General features: G+C 64.7%; 2 protein-coding genes across 4 annotated transcripts; both read left to right on the top strand.

Annotated features, from left to right (window-relative positions):
• The first annotated feature begins 565 nt into the window (after window positions 1–565).
• Window positions 566–8,361, top strand: LOC138818616 (NACHT, LRR and PYD domains-containing protein 6-like). The gene is made up of 8 exons (XM_070009592.1): window positions 566–594; window positions 1,212–1,492; window positions 2,599–2,637; window positions 2,793–4,527; window positions 5,420–5,512; window positions 6,286–6,456; window positions 6,528–6,695; window positions 7,013–8,361. Exons 1-8 carry the CDS (start codon window positions 566–568, stop codon window positions 7,149–7,151), a joined length of 2,655 nt encoding a protein of 884 aa, XP_069865693.1. The 3' UTR covers window positions 7,152–8,361.
• A 1,324-nt stretch (window positions 8,362–9,685) lies between these two features.
• On the top strand, window positions 9,686–19,164 carry LOC138818805 (protein-glucosylgalactosylhydroxylysine glucosidase-like). 3 transcript variants are annotated; one of them, XM_070009944.1, is made up of 15 exons: window positions 9,686–9,766; window positions 10,122–10,196; window positions 11,115–11,379; window positions 12,015–12,225; window positions 12,300–12,735; window positions 15,018–15,137; window positions 15,327–15,458; window positions 15,632–15,743; window positions 15,849–15,921; window positions 16,014–16,150; window positions 16,228–16,361; window positions 16,442–16,537; window positions 16,695–16,792; window positions 16,862–17,073; window positions 17,149–19,164. In XM_070009944.1, the coding sequence occupies exons 3-15, from the start codon at window positions 11,121–11,123 to the stop codon at window positions 17,202–17,204; spliced, it is 2,076 nt and encodes a 691-aa protein (XP_069866045.1). In that variant the 5' UTR covers window positions 9,686–9,766; window positions 10,122–10,196; window positions 11,115–11,120; the 3' UTR covers window positions 17,205–19,164. The 3 variants fall into 3 exon arrangements, with proteins under 3 accessions (XP_069866045.1, XP_069866046.1, XP_069866044.1); XM_070009945.1 differs by having other exon boundaries at window positions 9,706–9,766; window positions 10,127–10,196; XM_070009943.1 differs by lacking the exon at window positions 9,686–9,766 and having other exon boundaries at window positions 10,078–10,196.
• The last annotated feature ends 780 nt before the right edge of the window (window positions 19,165–19,944 follow it).

Below are 19,944 nucleotides of genomic sequence, written 5' to 3'. Positions count from 1 at the left end.
AGCGCAGCCCTACACCTGAGGCCTGGGGGAGGTCACAAACACCAGGCATAGGCAAACCTCCACCCATCAGCCTGCTTGGGCCAGATGTGGGAAGCTGCAGAACTCATCCTATCCCAGTTCCTCTGCATGCCCAGGTAACAGCCTTTCTTTCCCAATACTCTGCACACAATTCCTCCTTTACTCTGGTGCTTTTGTTCCCTGGAACCTTTTCCTTGCCTGGGCTGCAGAATCTTGATTCTGGGGCAGCCATGCCATTGGTTCTGAGTAACCTGTTTGTTCACAGCCAAGCTGGATACCACGCCCCACTGGAAGAGTGTTAATGCAAAGGGAATAACAGTAGTAGGAAGCCAAAGGTCACAAGCTCCATATTTAAAGGCAAGGGTGTGCAGGTTCCAAAGAACCTGAGCTTGACCTTGGTGACTGAACTCAAGCTCAGTGCCGGCTGAGCTGGAATGGATGGGGCTGAACAACTCTACTACCAGGACTTGGCCAAGTCAGCCTGGGAAAGGTCACCTCCCTGATCCTGCCCCTTCCTCTGAGTGCCAAACCCAAGGACTGAGCCTCCATGGATGAGGCAGGGGCCTCCTGCTCCAGGTGAGTACAGCTCCCTCGGTGGTCACCACCAGTGGGCACCATCCGTTCTGGGGGCCTCTGGTCCCACTCATTCCCTGTGGCTTTATACCCCCTTTCCTAAGCCTACCCTGTACCCCCACAGGGCATTATTGGGTCTGTTCCTAGAAGCACACCAAAGTGGGCAGTAGGCCTGCCTGTTGTCGAAAGTTCACAACTAGCCTGGGCTGTCTGCTCCCTGCTGAGGAGCTGTGATGGCTCCCAGGAGGGGGGGGGGATGTGGAGAGAGAGGGAGACAGACAGACAGACAGACAGACAGAGAGACAGACAGACAGACAGAGAAAGGCAAAACCAGGGCCTCGGGAAGACCTCATCTGGAGCTTACCAGTCCTAGCCAGGTAACAGGGAGGAGGAGGACAGGAGGCAGAGGGATAAGCAATGGTCAGTAAAAGCAGTGAAGGGTTCAAGCCTTGGAACACGGGATTACACCTCCTCCCAAAAAAAAACAAGCGGCATCACCCCATCCCAGTGGCTTTCTAAGACCTTACCCTGATCCAAGTTGGCTCTGCGAGCCCAGGGTGCATATGAATAGCTGCCCTGGGTCAGGATGCCTCGCATGCGACGCAGGCTCTCGCCCCCAGCGTGCAGCCCCTGGCGGCGGTGGCCCGCGAGCTGCTCCTGGCTGCGCTGGAGGACCTGAGCCAGGAGCAGCTGAAGCGCTTTCGGCACAAGCTCCGGGATGCGTCCGAGGACGGCCGCAGCATCCCCTGGGGACGGCTGGAGCGCGCAGACGCCGTGGACCTCGTGGAGCAGCTGACCCAGTTCTACGGGCCAGAGCCGGCGCTGGACGTGGCCCGCAAGACGCTCAAGAGGGCGGACGTGCGCGATGTGGCCGCGCGTCTGAAGGCGCAGCGGCTGCAGAGTGAGCCGGGGCGGCCCGGGCGTGCGGGCGGGCGGAGGGGGCGCCCCAGCGGGTGGGCGGGCGGGCGGGCGGAGGGGGCGCCCCAGCGGGTGGGCGGGCGGGCGGGCGGAGGGGGGCCCCAGCGGGCGGGCGGAGGGGGCGCCCCAGCGGGCGGGCGGGCGGGCGGAGGGGTCGCCCCAGCGGGCGGGCGGGCGGGCGGAGGGGGCGCCCCAGCGGGTGGGCGGGCGGGCGGGCGGAGGGGGCGCCCCAGCGGGCGGGCGGGCGGGCGGAGGGGGCGCCCCAGCGGGTGGGCGGGCGGGCGGGCGGAGGGGGGCCCCAGCGGGCGGGCGGAGGGGGCGCCCCAGCGGGCGGGCGGGCGGGCGGAGGGGTCGCCCCAGCGGGCGGGCGGGCGGGCGGAGGGGGCGCCCCAGCGGGTGGGCGGGCGGGCGGAGGGGGCGCCCCAGCGGGCGGGCGGGCGGGGGGGGGGTCGCCCCAGCGGGCGGGGGGGGTCGCCCCAGCGGGCGGGCGGGCGGAGGGGGCGCCCCAGCGGGCGGGCGGGCGGGTGGAGGGGGGGGCGCCCCAGCGGGCGGGCGGGCGGGTGGAGGGGGGCCCTAGCGGGCGGGCGGGCGGAGGGGGCGCCCCAGCGGGCTGGCAGGCGGGCCCCCGGGCCGGCGCCCATTTTCCTTCGCGACGACTCCGGGGTGTTCTCAGGGCTGTGCTGCCCGTCGCCCTCCGTGTCCCTTCTCCGGAAAAAGCACCTTGCCACTTACCTGCAACCCCCCACGGGGCGCCCCGGTCCAGAGGAGCCGGAGTGAGCCCGGCTCCACGTGCCCCGCGGCGCGCCCGCCCCGGGCCTCACCGCGCGCGGGCTCCTCACCGCGGTGCGCCCGCCCAGGCCTCGCTGCGCCCGGGCTCCTCCTCACTGCGGGGGCTCCTCACCCCGGCGCGCCCGCCCAGGCCTCGCTGCGCCCGGGCTCCTCCTCACCGCGGGGGCTCCTCACCCCGGTGCGCCCGCCCAGGCCTCGCTGCGCCCGGGCTCCTCCTCACTGCGGGGGCTCCTCACCCCGGCGCGCCCGCCCAGGCCTCGCTGCGCCCGGGCTCCTCCTCACCGCGGGCTCCCCTTCCAGGGCTCGGCTCCAGCTCCTCGGCGGCGCTCTCCGTGTCCGGTAGGTCTGACGCCCTGGGCCGCGCGGGTGCCACCCGCGTCCCGGCCCGAGGCGGGGTCGGGCCCGGGCCCCCGTGGGGCGGCCGCGGCGGGCCTCGGTGGGGAGGGGCGGAGGGGGGCCCCAGGCCCACGGCCCGCGCCTCCCGCCCCGCGCAGAGTACGAGAAGAAGTACCGCGCGCACGTGCTCCGGCAGCACGCGCGGGTGAAGGAGAGGAACGCCCGCTCCGTCCGGATCACCGAGCGCTTCACCAAGCTGCTGCTGGCGCCGGCCGAGGCCGCGCCGGGCGCCGGGGGGGAGGCGGCGCCGGGCCCCGCGGAGGCCGCGCCGGGGCGCGCGCGCCGCTCCGACACGCACACCTTCAACCGGCTGTTCCGCCGCGACGACGAGGGCCAGCGGCCGCTGACCGTGGTGCTGCAGGGCCCGGCGGGCATCGGCAAGACCATGGCGGCCAAGAAGATCCTGTACGACTGGGCGGCGGGCAAGCTGTACCAGGGCCAGGTGGACTTCGCCTTCTTCCTGCCGTGCCGCGAGCTGCTGGAGCGGCCGGGCGGGCGCAGCCTGGCCGACCTGGTCCTGGAGCAGTGCCCGGACCGCGGCGCGCCGGTGCGGCAGATGCTGGCGCGGCCGCAGCGGCTGCTCTTCATCCTGGACGGCGCGGACGAGGTGCCGCCCGACGCCGCGCCCTGCGCCGACCCGCTGGAGGCGGCGGGCGGCGCGCGCGTGCTCGCGGGCCTGCTGGGCAGGGCGCTGCTGCCCGGCGCGCGGCTGCTGGTGACGGCGCGCGCCGCGCTGCCCGAGGCGCCGCCCGGCCGCCCGCGCGCGCCCTGCCGCGCCGCCGACGTCTGCGGCTTCTCCGTCCGCGACCGGAAGAAGTACTTCTTCAAGTTCTTCCGGGACGAGGCCCAGGCCCGGCGCGCCTACCGCCTGGTCAAGGAGCAGGAGACGCTGTTGGAGCTCTGCTTCGTGCCCTTCGTGTGCTGGATCGTGTGCACCGTGCTGCGCCAGCAGCTGGCGCGGGGCGGGGACCCGCCGCGCGCCGCCAGGACCGCCTCGGCCGTGTACCTGCTCTTCGTGGCCAGCGAGCTGGGCGCCGCGGGCGACGACGCGCCCCGCGCGCGGGCCGAGCTGCGCCGCCTGTGCCGCCTGGCCCGGGACGGCGTCCTCCAGCGCCGCGCGCGCTTCTCCGAGGGCGACCTGGAGCGCCTGGAGCTCCGCCGCTCCCGCGTCCAGGCGCCCTTCCTGGTCAAGAAGGAGCTGCTGGGCGTGCTGGAGACCGAGGTCACCTACCAGTTCGTCGACCGCAGCTTCCAGGAGTTCCTGGCCGCGCTGTCCTACCTGCTGGAGGACGCGGGCGCGGAGACGCTCCTGCGGGCCGACGCCCGGCGGTGCGGGCACCTGGCGCTCACCACGCGCTTCCTCTTCGGCCTGCTGAACGCCGAGAGGACGCGCGACGTCGAGCGCCACTTCTGCTGCGCGGTCCCCGAGCGCGTGAAGCAGGACGCCCTGCGCTGGGTGCGGGAGCAGGGCCTGCGCGGGGCGGCCCCGGGGGGCGAGGGGGAGGACGGGGAGGACGAGGAGGACCGGGAGGACCGGGAGGACGGGGAGGACCGGGAGGACGGGGAGGACCGGGAGGACGGGCAGGAGGACTGCTTCCAGCTGCAGCTGTTGTACTGCCTGTACGAGACCCAGGACGACGCCTTCGTGCGCCAGGCCCTGAGCGGCCTGCCCGAGCTGGTGCTCGAGCGAGTGCGCTTCAGCCGCATGGACCTCGAGGTCCTGAGCTACTGCGTGCGGTGCTGCCCCGCGGGGCAGGCGCTGCGGCTGCGCGCCTGCAGGCTGGTGGCCGCCCAGGAGAAGGAAAAGAAGAGTCTGATGAAGCGGCTTCAGGGGTGAGTCTAAGGGTCAGGGCCGCCCTCTGGCCGGAGGGCCCGTGTCGGGGCTCCGGAGGCCTGTTCAGACCCGAAGCTCTCAGGTCCGGGAGCTGGCTCTGCCCTCCCCCTGGTGAGGTGGCTGCTCATCTCCCCCAGGTTTCCTCCCGCGCTTCCCCTCCGCCATCAGCGTAGCCGCCATGTCTCCACACAGCTCAGCCTCTCCTCCTTGTCTTCTCAATATACTGTGTGTGTGTCTGTGTGCCTGTCTTTGTCCTGGGGCTTGAGCTCAGAACTTGGGCACTATCCCGGAGCTTTCTCTGCTCAAATGGAGTTCCACCACTTGAGCCACATCTCCACTTCAGAATTTTTACTGGCCAATTGGAGATAAGAGTCAAAGCCTGCTGGGGCTGGCTTTGAACCGCAACCCTCAGATCTCAGCCTCCTGAGTAGCTAGGATGTCAGGTGTGAGCCACCCGTGCCCAGCAGCTATGCCCTTTTACCCTGAGCTTTGCGCTTGTTGCCAGTCCTCAAACGCACCCTGGTTCCCCCAGCTTGCTTAGGCTTCCGTTGGTCCCAGGAGTGCCCCTTAACCAGCCTACACCATGCTCTCTCCACTGCCCATCTTCCACCAGAGCCTCAGCTCCTCCAAATGAAGCTGCTGCTAGAGTTTCTTAGCAGCACCTTTTCTCAGTGCTCAGCCTCTGCTAGGGTGTTGACAGAGGCTGGGCCCAGGGAACCCATGTCTGGGTTTGGCGGGGGGAAGATACTGAGGGTGGAAGGGTCTTGACTTGGCGTGGGGATGAGTGGCAAAGCCAGCTCTAGCACTGCAGAAGCTAAGATGGGAAGGACCCCTTTCTAGAAGGGCCTAGAAAGGGTGCCGTGGGCCTCACATTGTTCTCTCTCCTGACAGCTCTCGAGCCACCACGAAACATCTCCCAGTTTCCCTGCTGCGTCCACTCTGTGAGGCCATGGCTGATCCGCAGTGTGGGCTGCAAAGCCTAACGTGAGTGAGGGAGGGGCCTCACAGCCCAGCGCCCTGTGGAGAGGCAGAAGTCAGGCTCGTGGGGAAAGCTGGAGCCTGTTAGGCACCCATCGCTGAGTTAGGGGCCACTAGGAAGCAGTCTGCTGATTTGTGTGGAAGGCCACGGGCTGCCACCCTGGAGGACAGAGATGATAAGGGCGTAGTTTCTCTCCAGATGGTGCTTCTGAGTGCTGTGGGAGATGGCTGGAGTCGGCCTCCAAGCTCAGGCTGGCCTGCTGCTGTGTGCCTCTCTCTGGGCTTTCGTTTCCTCCCTGTAAAACGCAGCTGGCAGATTTTGCCTCAGAGGCTTGGTGCTGCTTAGTGAGGCTCAGAAGGTACTTAGAATGAGGTGTCTTTCCAACCAGTGAGCAGAAAGAAATAAAAGCTATGGGGACTGATATTGACAGAGCATGATGAAAGAATAGTTGTACATTAGCAGCCAGATGGTAAACTAGCTTGACAAAGGGCTGGACTGCTGCCAGTTAACGTGAGACGCCCAGGACAACTCAACAATCCGACCGGTACTGAGTGTAGGAAGATGCTCAGCACGTTGATTTAAAAAAAAAGACAAAAACAGCACAACTGCCCAACAATCAGGGACTGGCTGACTAAACAAGTAATGGCCCATCTCAACCTGATGGACATTTAAGAGAGGCCCATGACGGAGCATCAGCCCACCAAGGAGTGGGGGGAGTCTATGTCGCTGAGAAGTGGCCAGGCGCCTGCACACAAGTCCCCCTGCTTCTCCATCACAGGCTGGCTCACTGCAAACTCCCCGACGTGGTTTGCCAAGACCTCTCGGAGGCCCTGAGGGCAGCCCCTTCCCTCACAGAGCTGAACCTCCTCCAGAACCGGCTCAGCCAGGCAGGCATGCGGATGCTGAGTGAGGGCCTGGCTTGGCCAAAGTGCCAGGTGCAGACCCTCAGGTGAGGCCCGGCCTGGAGGGAATGGACGGGACCCCAGCCCCAGCAGTACCTGAGGTCAGCCCTCTCCCCAGGGTGCAGCAGCTGGGCCTGCAGGGAGCCTTCCAATACCTAGTTGGACTGCTCCGGCACAGTTCTGCCCTGACTACGTTGGACCTCAGTGGCTGCCAGCTGACAGGCCCCATGGTGACTTACCTGTGTTCAGTCCTGCGGCATCCAGGATGCATCCTGCAGACCCTTAGGTAAAGGGGGGTGCTGAGGCCCAGCCTACCTACTCTGGGGCCAGAGGCTGTGAGGGTTTCTCCTGCACCTTTAAGGGAAATCCCTCCAAGACACCCCCCACATGCCCAGCTCACGTGCCCAACCTCACGTGAAGATCTGAGGCTCCAGCTTGAAGACACCTATCTTCCGACACCCTGGCCCTCGGCCTGAACCAAGTTACCCATGCCTGAAGTCTGGGCCAGTGAACCCAATAGCCTTTTACTCCCTAGAAGGTCTCCAGTCTCACACAGATTCTAATTGCTGACCCGCCTTCCCTGTTGTGTGCATGTGGCTGTAGTCTGGCTTCAGTGGAGCTGAGTGGGCAGTCACAGCAGGAGCTTCAAGCACTGAAGACAGAAAAGCCAGGTCTGGTCATCGTACACCCAGCACTGGACAGCCATCTAGAGCCTTCCACGGAATGTGTCAGTGCCCTGTGAGGCCGGGGGGTGCAGTGAGAGTCCAGATGGAGAAGCCCTCCCCATCCCAAGGGCAGAACTCTCCTTAGCCTCCAGGCAGCTCTTCTGAGAAGAGGCCCTGAGCAGGCAAGTGGGAGGGCCACACACACCCAGCCCCTGATCTCAGGCAGGCCTCAGACATTCCCTCCCTCCAGGTCCTGGCTTCTCCCTCCCCCAGCCTCACAGCCATTGCTGCCTTCCTCTCCGGAGAGCCTCTAGCCACCCGCAGTGATGGGAAAGACCATTAGCTGAGCGCCTGTGTGTGCTGGCAGACTGCTGGCTTCCTTTCCAGAGGAAGCTTCTGAGGCTGTGGAGACTCTCGGGCCATGGCTCTGGGGGAAGGTGCTCAGGGTCAGGCTGAGATTGGGCTGCTGGATTCTGCCTGCTTCTGTGTGCCTCTGTCTGGGCTTTGGTTTTTATCCTGTGAAATGTAGCCAGTAGATTCTGTCTAATATTAATGGAATTCATTATGGAGTGTTATAGGGACCACTCTAACCTGGCCCTCATCTTCAGGCTGAAGGAGGAAGGCCTTCCCTGAGAACATGGGACTTGGCATTAGGGTTGTGGCCTGAGTCCGAGCCATCCACTCACTCTCTCTGGTCTCCAGGAAGGGGGCCAGGAGAGGGTGGACTTAGAGCAATAGCCCAGGTCAGTCTGGGGGTGGTGGCAAGTGGGGAGACCCAAGACACTGATAATCAGTTCTCCTCTGGAATCATTTTTGAAAGTGTCAGCAGGGCTGGGATGTAGCTCGGTGGCAAAGCGCTTGCAATGTCCTGGGTTTGATCCCCAGTACCAAAAAAGAAAAGACAAAAAAATACAGTTAAAAAAACAAACAAATAAACAAGTGTGAGCAGTCTGCACCCGCCTGCCTGCGTTGGGCAGGGTTTACTCTCAGTTCACTGCGGAGGAAACGCACAAAGCCTGGAGGAAAGCGGGGCCCTGAACCCTGAGGCGTCTGCTCATCCCCGGCGTGGCCAGCCCCCGAGACCCTTGCCGAGGGGACACTTTGCAGTGAGCCCTTTATAAATAAGTTCGTTCTTCCAGAAAGCAGACAAAGCCTTCGTCCTCCTTGAGCTGGCATTTTGACAAAAAGGCAATAAGTACATAAGTAATACATGAACTTGATACAATAAATAGAAGCATAAAACAAACAGGGTACAGCACACACGTCATCATAAGTAAATACGACAGAAGATAGAGTAACTGTATTGTGCATAGTATGTTTGATACACAAATAAGATGCAGTAAACACAATGCATTAGCATGTAGAGCACTGTGTGTATGTGTCATGTTTGGATGCTAGGATAATAATGCATTCATGGTAAATAGACAAGGCCCAGCATACGGGCATGTGACCATGAATGTGCAGGAAGCCGAGTGCAGATCAGGGCGAGAGGCCACGGGAGCGGCACCGGAGGAGGCGGCGGAGGGGCCGCGAGGGCGGGCGCTCGGCGGAGGGGCGGCGAGGACGGGCGGAGGGGCGGCGAGGACGGGCGGAGGGGCGGCGAGGGCGGGCGGAGGGGCCGCGAGGACGGGCGCTCGGCGGAGGGGCCGCGAGGACGGGCGGAGGGGCGGCGAGGACGGGCGGAGGGGCCGCGAGGACGGGCGGAGGGGCCGCGAGGACGGGCGGAGGGGCGGCGAGGGCGGGCGGAGGGGCGGCGAGGGCGGGCGGAGGGGCGGCGAGGACGGGCGGAGGGGCGGCGAGGGCGGGCGGAGGGGCGGCGAGGGCGGGCGGAGGGGCCGCGAGGACGGGCGGAGGGGCGGCGAGGGCGGGCGGAGGGGCGGCGAGGGCGGGCGGAGGGGCCGCGAGGACGGGCGGAGGGGCGGCGAGGGCGGGCGGAGGGGCGGCGAGGGCGGGCGGAGGGGCCGCGAGGACGGGCGGAGGGGCGGCGAGGGCGGGCGGAGGGGCGGCGAGGGCGGGCGGAGGGGCCGCGAGGACGGGCGCTCGGCGGAGGGGCGGCGAGGACGGGCGCTCGGCGGAGGGGCGGCGAGGGCGGGCGGAGGGGCGGGGCAGGAGGGGCGGGGCAGGAGGGGCGGGGCAGGAGGGGCGGGGTAGGCGGGGCGGGGCAGGAGGGGCGGGCGGGGCAGGAGGGGCGGGGCGGGCAGGCGGGGGGGGGGCAGGAGGGGCGGGCGGGGCAGGAGGGGCGGGGCGGGGCAGGAGGGGCGGGGTAGGCGGGGCAGGAGGGGCGGGGTAGGCGGGGCAGGAGGGGCGGGGTAGGCGGGGCAGGAGGGGCGGGGCGGGCAGGCGGGGGGCCTCGTTCTAGCTGAGCCGACTCCGGCTGGGGCGGGGCAGAGCACAGGACCGACGCCAGGCCAGGCCCGGGCAGCCCGGGGCGGGGCCCGCGCCCGCTCCAGGCGTCAGCCGGACTTGGGCTGGGAGCTGGGGAGCGCGCCGTCCCGCACCGGGATCGCTGCTCCAGGAGGACGAGTGGGGGCCGTCCACGTCCACTCCCGCGAGCCACCGGCGGGCGCCGTCCGCCGGAGCCGCGCCGCCTCCTCCAGCTTTCCGGCGGTTGATTGCCTGGCTGAACGCAAATCAGGATCCTAGACCTGAGCAGCTAGGATGACTGGCGCGGGCCACGCGCTCAGAGTTATGTGTAAGGTCAAAGGCCGACCGTTCATTACGTTTGGGGGGGAGGGGTTCGGGCGGGGCAGCGCCCCGGCGCCGGGAAGGGAAGCGGCCTCCTGGAGCGACAGCCCGAGGGCCGGGCAGCGCGGAGCCCCGCCCTCCGAGGGGCGGGGACACGGAGCTCCGCCCACCGAGGGGCGTGGCTGTTCTCCTGGGACATGCGGGGCGGGACCGAGTGGGCCTCGTCTGCCGAGGGGCGGGGCCACGGAGCCCCGCCCACCGAGGGGCGTGCCCGCTCGCCTGGGACGTGCGGGGCGGGACCGAGCCGGGCCGCCCGGGTCTCGCGGCTCCTCGCGGAAAGAGGCTTCTCCTTCCTCCGCCAGAGCAGCGCGGGTCTCGGGGTAGAGCCGAGGGTCCCGGGCGCTGTCTGGGACGCTCAGGGACCGAACCGGGTTGCGGTGAGTCCCAAAGACCCGCGCTCCTCCGTCTCCGCCCGGTCCCCTGTCCACGTCCCGCGCCCTGCACCCTGTCCCCCGCCCTCCCGTGCCACGTCCCGCCCCAGCCCTGCCCGCAGCCCGCCCCGCCCTCCTGTGCCACGTCCCCCCCACCGCCCCAGCCCTGCCCGCAGCCCGCCCCGCCCTCCTGTGCCACGTCCCCCCACCGCCCCAGCCCTGCCCGGAGCCCGCCCCGCCCTCCCGTCTCACGTCCCCCCACCGCCCCAGCCCTGCCCGCAGCCCGCCCCGCCCTCCCGTGCCACGTCCCCCCCACCGCCCCAGCCCTGCCCGCAGCCCGCCCCGCCCTCCCGTGCCACGTCCCCCCCACCGCCCCAGCCCTGCCCGCAGCCCGCCCCGCCCTCCCGTGCCACGTCCCCCCACCGCCCCAGCCCTGCCCGCAGCCCGCCCCGTCTCACGCCCCCGCCCCGCCCCAGCCCTGCCCGCAGCCCGCCCCGCCCTCCCGTGCCACGTCCCCCCACCGCCCCAGCCCTGCCCGCAGCCCGCCCCGCCCTCCCGTGCCACGTCCCCGCCCCGCCCCAGCCCTGCCTGCAGCCCGCCCCGTCTCACGCCCCCGCCCCGTCTCACGCCCCCGTCCCGCCCCGCCCGCCCTGCGCCGCCCTCGGCCCCGCCGGGTCCGGTCGCACACCGTCCCGCGGGCCGGCCGCAGGGCCCAGGCTGGCCTTTCCCCTCGGGCCGGGTTCGGGGTGTGGGCGCCGGGCGGGGAGGCCGGGGAGGCCGGTCAGCGCTGGCATTCTCCCGGGGAACCGGGTCGGAAGCTCGGTGGCCCCTAGGCGGCACCCGAGGGTCAGGGCTGCGCGGGTGACCCCGTGGGTGGCCCCCGTGCCCCTCACCGTCCTGCGGGCGGTGCCTCCGCGCTTCCAGGCGGCCATGGACGGCGACCCCGGGGACCCGACCGCGTTCGCCGCGCGCTCGCTGCCCGGGGACCCCCGGCTCCTGGCCCCCGTGACCAACGCGTACCTGGGCACACGCGTGTACCACGGCACACTGCACGTGAATGGCGTGTACAACGGGGCCGGGGGGCGCACGCACCGGGCCGCCCTGCCCAGCCCGCTCTGCGCCAGGCTGGAGGCTCCCGCGGGCCCCGGGGAGCAGCCCACCGCCACCTTTGTCCTGGACACCAGCACAGGTAGCTGCCTCTGGACTCTCGGTCACCTCCCCAAGCTGTTTCCAGTTGAGAGGGGAGACGCGCTTCAGGAAAGGTGGGCGTGAAAACCTAGTGTGGTGGTTCACGCTTGTAAGTCCCAGCACTGAGGAGGCTGAGGAGCAAGGATCTAGAGTTTGAGGCCAGCCTGGGCCACCCCTAGGGAGGCCACGGCTTCACAAGCTCTGTGTGTGTGTGTGTGTGTGTGTGTGTGTATGTGTGTGTGTGTGTCTGTGTGTGTATGTGTCTGTGTCTGTGTGTGTGTGTGTCTGTGTCTCTGTGTGTGTGTGTGTGTGTATGTGTGTATGTGTCTCTGTGTGTGTGTCTGTGTCTGTGTGTATGTGTGTGTGTGTGTGTCTGTGTCTCTGTGTGTGTGTGTCTCTGTGTGTATGTGTGTATGTGTGTGTCTGTGTCTCTGTGTGTGTGTGTGTGTCTGTGTGTGTGTGTGCATGTGTGTATGTGTGTGTCTGTGTCTGTGTCTGTGTGTGTGTGTGTCTGTGTCTCTGTGTCTGTGTCTGTGTCTGTGTGTGTGTGTGTGTGTGTATGTGTGGCGGGGCGGGGGGGGGGGGCAGTCCTTCCCATTCTCTCCAGGATGACCGCAGCTACCCTACCCTTGCCAGGCTCATTCCTGCACACCCTGGAAGGCCTCAGCTTCCGGGCCTCCCAGCGGATCTATGCCCACCGCACGCTGCCTCACCTTCTGGCCTTCACTGTGTCCATTGAGCGCCTGGCGGCAGGAAGCCCACCCATCACCGTGTTGCTGCGTTCTGCCTTCTCCCCAGAAAGCCCAGACCTGGACCTGCATCTGGGGCCTGACTTCCAGGGATTCCGGTGAGGAGGGGGCTGGGACCCTCCTGGGAGGCCCCAGAGGGAGCCTGTCCTGAGTCCCCTCTGTGCTCTGGAAGGTACCTGTATGGCCACACACTCACGCCGGAACAGCCTGGAGGGCCACAGCAGGAGGTACACATGCTGTGGACACCAGTGCCCTCGGCCCTGACTCTTGGAGAAGGAGAGAAAGACAGGACCTGGGACTTCCTAACCGTGGTGGGCAGCAGCCAGGCTGAGGCCCAGGCCTGCCTGGGTGAGGTCCTGCAGCTACAGGCCCAGGGCACTCTGTACACAGCTCACGCACAGGCCTGGGCCCAGCTCTGGGCAGGTTGTGGCTTGGATGTGGTGGGGCCCCTGGCTTTGCGCCAAGCCCTGCGTGGCTGTCTCTACTACCTGCTCAGTGCCCTGCCCCAGCCTGGGACCCAGAACTGCATCTGCCACGGCCTCAGCCCCGGGGGCCTTTCCAACGGGAGCCGGGAGGAGTGCTACTGGGGCCACGTCTTTTGGGACCAGGTATGTATCTTCTCACACCTCCCGGCACCAGCCACATGCAAGTGGCACTTAGAGCACTGACTGGCTACCCTCCTCAGTGTCAAGCTCGTGGTTAGGGAGGTGCACGGTAGATGGGAAGGCTTCCTGGAGGCGGTGGCATCTCAGAAGGAGGTTCAGGACTCTGGTAGAGAAGAGTGATCCAGGTGAGAGCTCCAGAGCGCCGAAGGTACTCAGGCTCAGAGCCGAAGTGTGCGGCTATGAGGACAGAGTAGGACCACGGCAGCGTGGAGATCAGGCCTGGTAGAGTCGGGGGTGTGGGCCTGGAGTTTCCCCGAGGAAGCCACACTCCGCCGCTGGAGCACAGGGGGAGCGCATGAGGAGTGGGGTCTGGGGAACGAGCGTGTGGGAGGTGGGTGTCGGTGGCCTGGAGGCAGAGGAGGAGAGTGAGGGGGCCCAGGGCCACCCCATGTCCTCCCGTGCGTCCTACCAGCAGCATATGGCCATTTGTGGATGAGGCCACGGGAGGCTGAGCTAGGGCAGGCACAGGACGCCTGTGTCAGGTCCTGACTGGAGCCCCTGGGCACACCCGTGTGTCAGAGGGGAGTGAAGCCCAGCTGGAGAGGGAGGCAGGCAGGAACGGCCCAGGGTGGGCCTGGAAGCAGCCCCTAGAGTCTCCTTCTGAAGAGACCAGCACAGACCCTGCCAAAGGGCAGCTGCCCTGCGTGCTGAGCGCTGGCCAGTGCCTGCGTGCTGAGTGCTGGCCGCTGCCCTGCGTGCCGAGCGCTGGCCGCTGCCCTGCGTGCTGAGCGCCGGCCGCTGCCCTGCGTGCTGAGCGCCGGCCAGTGCCTGCGTGCTGAGCGCTGGCCGCTGCCCTGCGTGCTGAGTGCTGGCCGCTGCCCTGCGTGCTGAGTGCTGGCCGCTGCCCTGCGTGCTGAGCACTGGCCGCTGCCCTGCGTGCTGAGCGCTGGCCGCTGCCCTGGGTGCTGAGCGCCGGCCGCTGCCGTGCTGAGCGCTGGCCGCTGCCCTGCGTGCTGAGCGCTGGCCACTGCCCTGCGTGCTGAGCGCTGGCCGCTGCTGCCTGCGTGCTGAGCGCCAGCCGCTGCCCTGCGTGCTGAGCGCTGGCCGCTGCCCTGCGTGCTGAGCGCTGGCCAGTGCCTGCGTGCTGAGTGCTGGCTAGTGCCCTGCGTGCTGAGCGCTGGCCGCTGCCCTGCATGCTGAGCGCTGGTCGGTGCCTGCGTGCTGAGTGCTGGCCGCTGCCCTGCGTGCTGAGCGCTGGCCGCTGCCCTGCGTGCTGAGTGCCGGCCGCTTCCCTGCGTGCTGAGCGCTGGCCAGTGCCTGGGTGCTGAGCGCTGGCCGCTGCCCTGCGTGCTGAGTGCTGGCCGCTGCCCTGCGTGCTGGCCAGTGCCTGCGTGCTGAGTGCTGGCCGCTGCCCTGCGTGCTGAGTGCTGGCCAGTGCCTGCGTGCTGAGCGCTGGCCGCTGCCCTGCGTGCTGAGCGCTGGCCGCTGCCCTGCGTGCTGAGCGCTGGCCGCTGCCCTGCGTGCTGGCCAGTGCCTGCGTGCTGAGCGCTGGCTGCTGCCCTGCGTGCTGGCCACTGCCCTGCGTGCTGAGTGCTGGCCGCTGCCCTGCCTGCTGAGTGCTGGCCGCTGCCCTGCATGCTGAGCGCTGGTCGGTGCCTGCGTGCTGAGTGCTGGCTGCTGCCCTGCGTGCTGAGCGCTGGCCGCTGCCCTGCATGCTGAGCGCTGGTCGGTGCCTGCGTGCTGAGCGCTGGCCGCTGCCCTGCGTGCTGAGTGCCGGCCGCTTCCCTGCGTGCTGAGCGCTGGCCAGTGCCTGGGTGCTGAGCGCTGGCCACTGCCCTGCGTGCTGAGCGCTGGCCGCTGCCCTGCGTGCTGGCCAGTGCCTGCGTGCTGAGCGCTGGCCGCTGCCCTGCGTGCTGAGTGCTGGCCAGTGCCTGCGTGCTGAGCGCTGGCCGCTGCCCTGCGTGCTAAGCGCTGGCCGCTGCCCTGCGTGCTGGCCAGTGCCTGCGTGCTGAGCGCTGGCCGCTGCCCTGCGTGCTGAGTGCTGGCCAGTGCCTGCGTGCTGAGCGCTGGCCGCTGCCCTGCGTGCTGAGCGCTGGCCGCTGCCCTGCGTGCTGAGCGCTGGCCAGTGCCTGCGTGCTGAGTGCTGGCCAGTGCCCTGCGTGCTGAGCGCTGGCCGCTGCCCTGCGTGCTGAGCGCTGGCCGGCAGCCACCAGGGCTGGATGTGGGTGGGTGGCATCACGGAGGATGAGGGCACCTGCTCAGCTCCAGAACTCATGTTCTCCCAGGATCTCTGGATGTTCCCAAATATCCTGGCGTTCCACCCAGAGGCTGCCAGGGCCATCTTAGAGTACCGAATCAGAACTCTGGGTGGGGCCCTGGAGAACGCGCGGAGCCTCGGCTACCAGGTGAGTGTGGCTCAGTACGCCCTAGGGTCCACACCCCAGGATCAGCACACAGTGGGCAGCTGGCCAGGCCTACGGTGGGGCATACAGAGCGCACTAGAGCGCCACCCTCTCTGAACCTCTGCAAGGGTAAAACTGGGGTATGGGGTATCAGGGTTGAAGCTGACTCATCTCCACCCCTGTCCCGCACAGGGAGCCAAGTTTGCCTGGGAGAGCGCAGGCTCTGGTCTGGAGGTCTGCCCGGAAGAGGTCTATGGGACCCAGGAGGTCCACGTCAACGGGGCTGTGGTGCTGGCCTTCCAGCTGTACTACCTCACCACCCAGGTGTGTCCCTGCAGCCACGACATGCCCACCTTGTAACTAGGTGGGGCTGGTCCTGGGAGATCGTCTGGAGAGGCCTATGGGGCACAGGGTTTTCTTTCTGGATGCTTGGGGTGTGGGCACCGGGCCTGCACAACAACTCTGGGCCTGGGCCTCGTCCTTCCTCTACCCCGCAGGACCTGCAGCTCTTCCGAGAGGCTGGTGGCTGGGATGTAGTCAGGGCTGTGGCTGAGTTCTGGTGCAGCCGTGTGGAGTGGAGCTCCGAGGATGAGGAATACCACCTGAAGGGTAAGGCCCGGGGAGGTGTCGGCGGGGGGAGCGGGTAGGTTCCCGTCTCACGCAGGGCCTCACTCCTGAGCTGCGCTGAAGGCGGTGGTGGCCTTGTGTGCCTAGGAGTCATGCCGCCTGACGAGTACCACTCAGGAGTCAACAACTCTGTGTACACCAATGTCCTGGTCCAGAACAGGTCAGGCACCCCACCCCCATTTCTGCCCCAACGCCGCCCCTCAGGCAGGCCCTGCCAGTCTGCCGAGGCTTCAGCTTTTGCTCTCCCCCTAGCCTGCGCTTTGCTGCTGCTTTGGCCCAGGATCTGGGACTGTCTGTTCCAGACCAGTGGCTGGTGGTAGCTGACAAGATCAAAGTGCCCTTTGACCCAGAGCGGAATTTCCACCCTGAGTTTGATGGGTATGAGCCTGGTAAGTGGCCTTCTGCCCTGTGGAGACCCCAGACTCTGCGTCGGTCCTGGCACCCACCACTACCACGTCTCCTCCAGGGGAGGAGGTGAAGCAGGCAGACGTGGTGCTCCTGGGATACCCTGTCCCCTTCCGGCTGCGTCCCGACGTCCGCAGGAGGAACCTGGAGATTTATGAGGCTGTGACATCTCCCCAGGGCCCTGCCATGACCTGGGTGAGCGGCTGTCCCACTCGGCTCTCTTCCTTCCACACAGTGGGTTTTACCCTCACATGGTCTTTGAACTCTGACCTCAGAGCATGTTTGCTGTGGGATGGATGGAACTGAAGGACCCAGCTAGGGTGCGGGACTTTCTGGACAGAAGCTTCGCCTACATCACTGAGCCCTTCAAGGTCAGCAGAACTCCCGCCCCCTGCTCACCCCTCCTGAGCCCTTGCTGGGAGTCTCGGCAGGGTCTCAGCTCCGGTCACTCCTGCCTGACCTTGGAACGGCAGGCCTAGGAGGGCCACTGGCCTGGGCGTCCCTGCCTGCCACCCTTGGCTTTTCCAGGTGTGGACAGAGAATGCGGACGGGTCGGGCGCCGTGAACTTCCTGACGGGCATGGGGGGCTTCCTGCAGGCAGTGCTTTTCGGATGCACGGGGTTTAGGTGAGTACAGCGGCCAGCAGGGTGACCACCTGCTCCCACGTGCACGTCCTCACCCAGCTCTCCCCGCAGGGTCACCGAGGCAGGCGTGACCTTTGACCCCCTGTGCCCAGCCGGTGTCTCTGGAGTGCATCTCACTGGCCTCTCCTACCTGGGGAACAAACTCAACTTCGCCTTCTCCAAGGACCACGTGACAGTTGAAGTCACAGCCCAAGCAGGGCCCCGGGCCCCACCTTTGGAGGCCAACCTGTGGCCCTCGCAGGCCGTGTTCCCCCTGCCGCTGGGTAGGTGAGGGTCTCGGCGTGTGACCCAGGTGCCCTGGTCCTGCCTCACCCCAGGATACCTCTCTCTCCCTGCAGGACACAAGGTCTCCTTCCTGCCCTCTGCTGGTCGAATTCAAAGGTCATCCCAGTAGCTGCCCAGAAATCCCAGCTCTGAGAATTGTCCAAGAGAATCCTTAGAAGATACCAGACTCCTGCAGAGCCGCCGGGACACCATTCCCCGCCACCTGTGGCCATTCCCTGAGCACCAGGCATACAGGTCCTCCACACCCACACCTTCTGTGTATCCCCCAGCTCCGCCCCAGTGCAAGGCTGTCTGCCGGCAGCTGAGCCCTTCCCTGTGGGCCGGCAGGTGCCCCCCAGGCCACCATCCACCTGCCCTCAGGCTGACCCAGCACTTCTGCTCCTTGGCATGCCACCTTGCCCCCTGTGCAGACCCAGGCTTTGACCCCCATGCTTCTGGTTCCTGGGCTGTTCTCGTCACGGGGTGGTAGGGAGTGGCCCGCAGAGAAAGTGGCCAGTGAGGAAGGGCATGGGTGAAGGGGATTAGTCACCTGCAGAATTTCTCAGGTCTAGCAAATTCTGCAACTTTAATAAACAGGAGCTTCTCCTAGCCTGTCATTGGGGTCAGGCGGGGCTGGTACAGGGCTTGTGGGAGCTCTTTGACTCTTTTATCTACTAGTCCTGGGGCTTGAACTCAGAGCCTGAGCACTGCCCCTGGCATTTTTTTTTTCTTAAAGCTGGCACTCTACCACTTGATCCAAGCTCCACTTCCAGTTTCTTTGGTGGTTAATTGGACATGAGTCTCACAGACTTTCCTGCCGGGCTGGCTTTGAACTGTGATCCTCAGATCTCAGTCTCCCAAGTAGCTAGGATGACAGGGGTGAGCCCCTGAGCCTCAATGTTCTTTGACTCTTCTAGACTCTTGAGTCAGAAGCCCCTGGCCCATGGGATGGGCAGCCATCCTCAACCTCCAGCCTATGAGAAAGGAAGGAAGTATTGTCTTCACCACAGGACAAGTCACATGGACTTCAGAGAAAGACCCTGAAGCCCCTCACTGGTCAGTGGGGCCAGAGCCAAATGTGTGGGATGGAAGACCAGGGTTCTGGCCAGCTATGCTAGGAAAGCTGTCCGTTGCCAGAGGGTCTGCCCAGCCTCTGTACCTTGGGCCTAAGCCCCTGACTTAGTTTATCAGGGTATCCCCAGAATGATTGCCTTACTATCTGGGCCTGAGATTCTGGTAAAGCCAGAGCCCCTGTGCCAAATCAGCTTGAGGAATTACACTTGATGCTGGAAAAAAGCATCTTATCCTGACTTCTTTCTGCAACTCGGGACAGGACGTGCAGTAGCTTCCAAGCTCAAGGAGCCAGGCAGGCCCTGTGTCTCCCTTGTTGCCTTTACTTCATGTTGTTGCTACTCCCTGTTTTCAGTGATGAGCCAACCTAAATTCATTGGGGAGCAGATATGGGAGAGAGCTTCACATGAAAGACCCCAGACTTCTGGGATACTTTCGTCTGTGGGAAGGCGCCCCAGAAACCAAGACTCCAAACCAGCAGATGCAACAAGCAAGAGGAATTTATTCAGCGTTTGCGCAAATGGTCTCTCTGCCCCGGTCAGTCAGAGAGCCCCAGGCAGCCGTTACAAGCATTTTTAAAGGCAAAAACCACAGGATTAGCATAAGACACCAGGTGCTCCGGGATTGGCCCAATTTAAAAATCACCATGTACTCCAGCAATCATTTTGCTACACGGGAAATTTTGTAACACTCGTGGTAAACTGGTTGGCTCAGGGCAAATCTAGGGGGAGCGGTCACCCTGGAGGGGAGTTCACATAGTTACAGGCTTGTGATGGGTTGACATTTGACCTAGTTTGCTGGACTCGCCAGATGGTCCTTATCTCGGGTCCCATTTGGGGAATTTCCAAACAGGAACTTAGAAGAACATACTCATTTGTTCTTTATCTACGACTACAGACCTTGTTCCAGGGCCTGCATCTGGACTCTGAAACTTTTTACTTATTTTCAGGGAGAGGAAGGGTCAGTGCTAGTGCTAGCACTAGCTAGTGCTAGTGCTAGTGCAAGTTTACAGAAGCAAAAGCAGCAGTTAGCAATTGTAAAATGTAACTCTAATTTTTAATCTTTCATTCCCTCCTTTTTCTTTGGACTAATTTTAATCTTAAAATTTAGGGTGTCTCTATATTATCTTGTGGGGTGTCAGTTCTCAATGCTTGGTATTGGGATCTCAGAACTAATAGACGGACTGTGCTGATCTTTTTCTTTTACAAAAAACACCAGTCTGTTGAGTATACAAGGTCCGATTGTAACAAAATTAACAGTACCAGAGCCCCTTACATTTTTTTTTTTTACCAGTCCTGACTCCGTGTATCACAGTTAACTTAATTTTATACCAGCTGTACTTGTAAGCTCCAATTTTAAGACATACTCATACCATTTGCTATATACTTAAACTTTTTGAGGTTTGTCTTAAAGACATTTTTTTACTTTTTAAATTTTTTTCCCAAGGCTTTTTTTACTACCTTTTTTTCTTTATAATTTTTTGAGCATCTTTGTGGCTGGAGTTTATTGTCTAATTTTTTTTGGGGGGGTCCGGTCATGGGGCCTGTACTCTGGGCCTGGGCGCTGTCCCTCAACTCTTCAGCTCAAGGCTAGCACTCTACCACTTGAGCCACAGCGCCACTTCCGGCTTTTTTCTTTTTGCTTATGTGGTGCTGAGGAATCGAACCCAGGGCCTCTGGCATGCAAGGCAAGTGCTCTACCACTGAGCCACCTTCCCAGCCCATGTGGCTGGAGTTTAAAACTGCCCAATTTTTTTTTTTTTTTTTTGCTTGTGGAACCTTTATCTTAGAACAGCCTTA

Source organism: Dipodomys merriami, unplaced genomic scaffold (genome assembly GCF_024711535.1).
Source record: "Dipodomys merriami isolate MVZ:Mamm:240054 unplaced genomic scaffold, mDipMer1.0.p SCAF_78, whole genome shotgun sequence".
In the NCBI taxonomy this organism is placed as follows: Eukaryota; Metazoa; Chordata; class Mammalia; order Rodentia; family Heteromyidae; genus Dipodomys; species Dipodomys merriami.
This window is presented reverse-complemented; position numbering and strand designations above follow the sequence as displayed.

Excerpts from the sequence above, each read along its gene's own strand:
- LOC138818805 (XM_070009944.1), top strand. The coding sequence starts at position 11,121 with ATGGACGGCGACCCCGGGGACCCGACCGCGTTCGCCGCGCGCTCGCTG. Across the intron at positions 15,459-15,631 it reads TGTACTACCTCACCACCCAG|GACCTGCAGCTCTTCCGAGA; the intron begins GTGTGTCCCTGC and ends TCTACCCCGCAG. Across the intron at positions 16,538-16,694 it reads ACATCACTGAGCCCTTCAAG|GTGTGGACAGAGAATGCGGA; the intron begins GTCAGCAGAACT and ends TGGCTTTTCCAG.
- LOC138818616 (XM_070009592.1), top strand. The coding sequence starts at position 566 with ATGGATGAGGCAGGGGCCTCCTGCTCCAG. Across the intron at positions 4,528-5,419 it reads CTGATGAAGCGGCTTCAGGG|CTCTCGAGCCACCACGAAAC; the intron begins GTGAGTCTAAGG and ends CTCTCCTGACAG. Across the intron at positions 6,457-6,527 it reads TGCCAGGTGCAGACCCTCAG|GGTGCAGCAGCTGGGCCTGC; the intron begins GTGAGGCCCGGC and ends CCCTCTCCCCAG.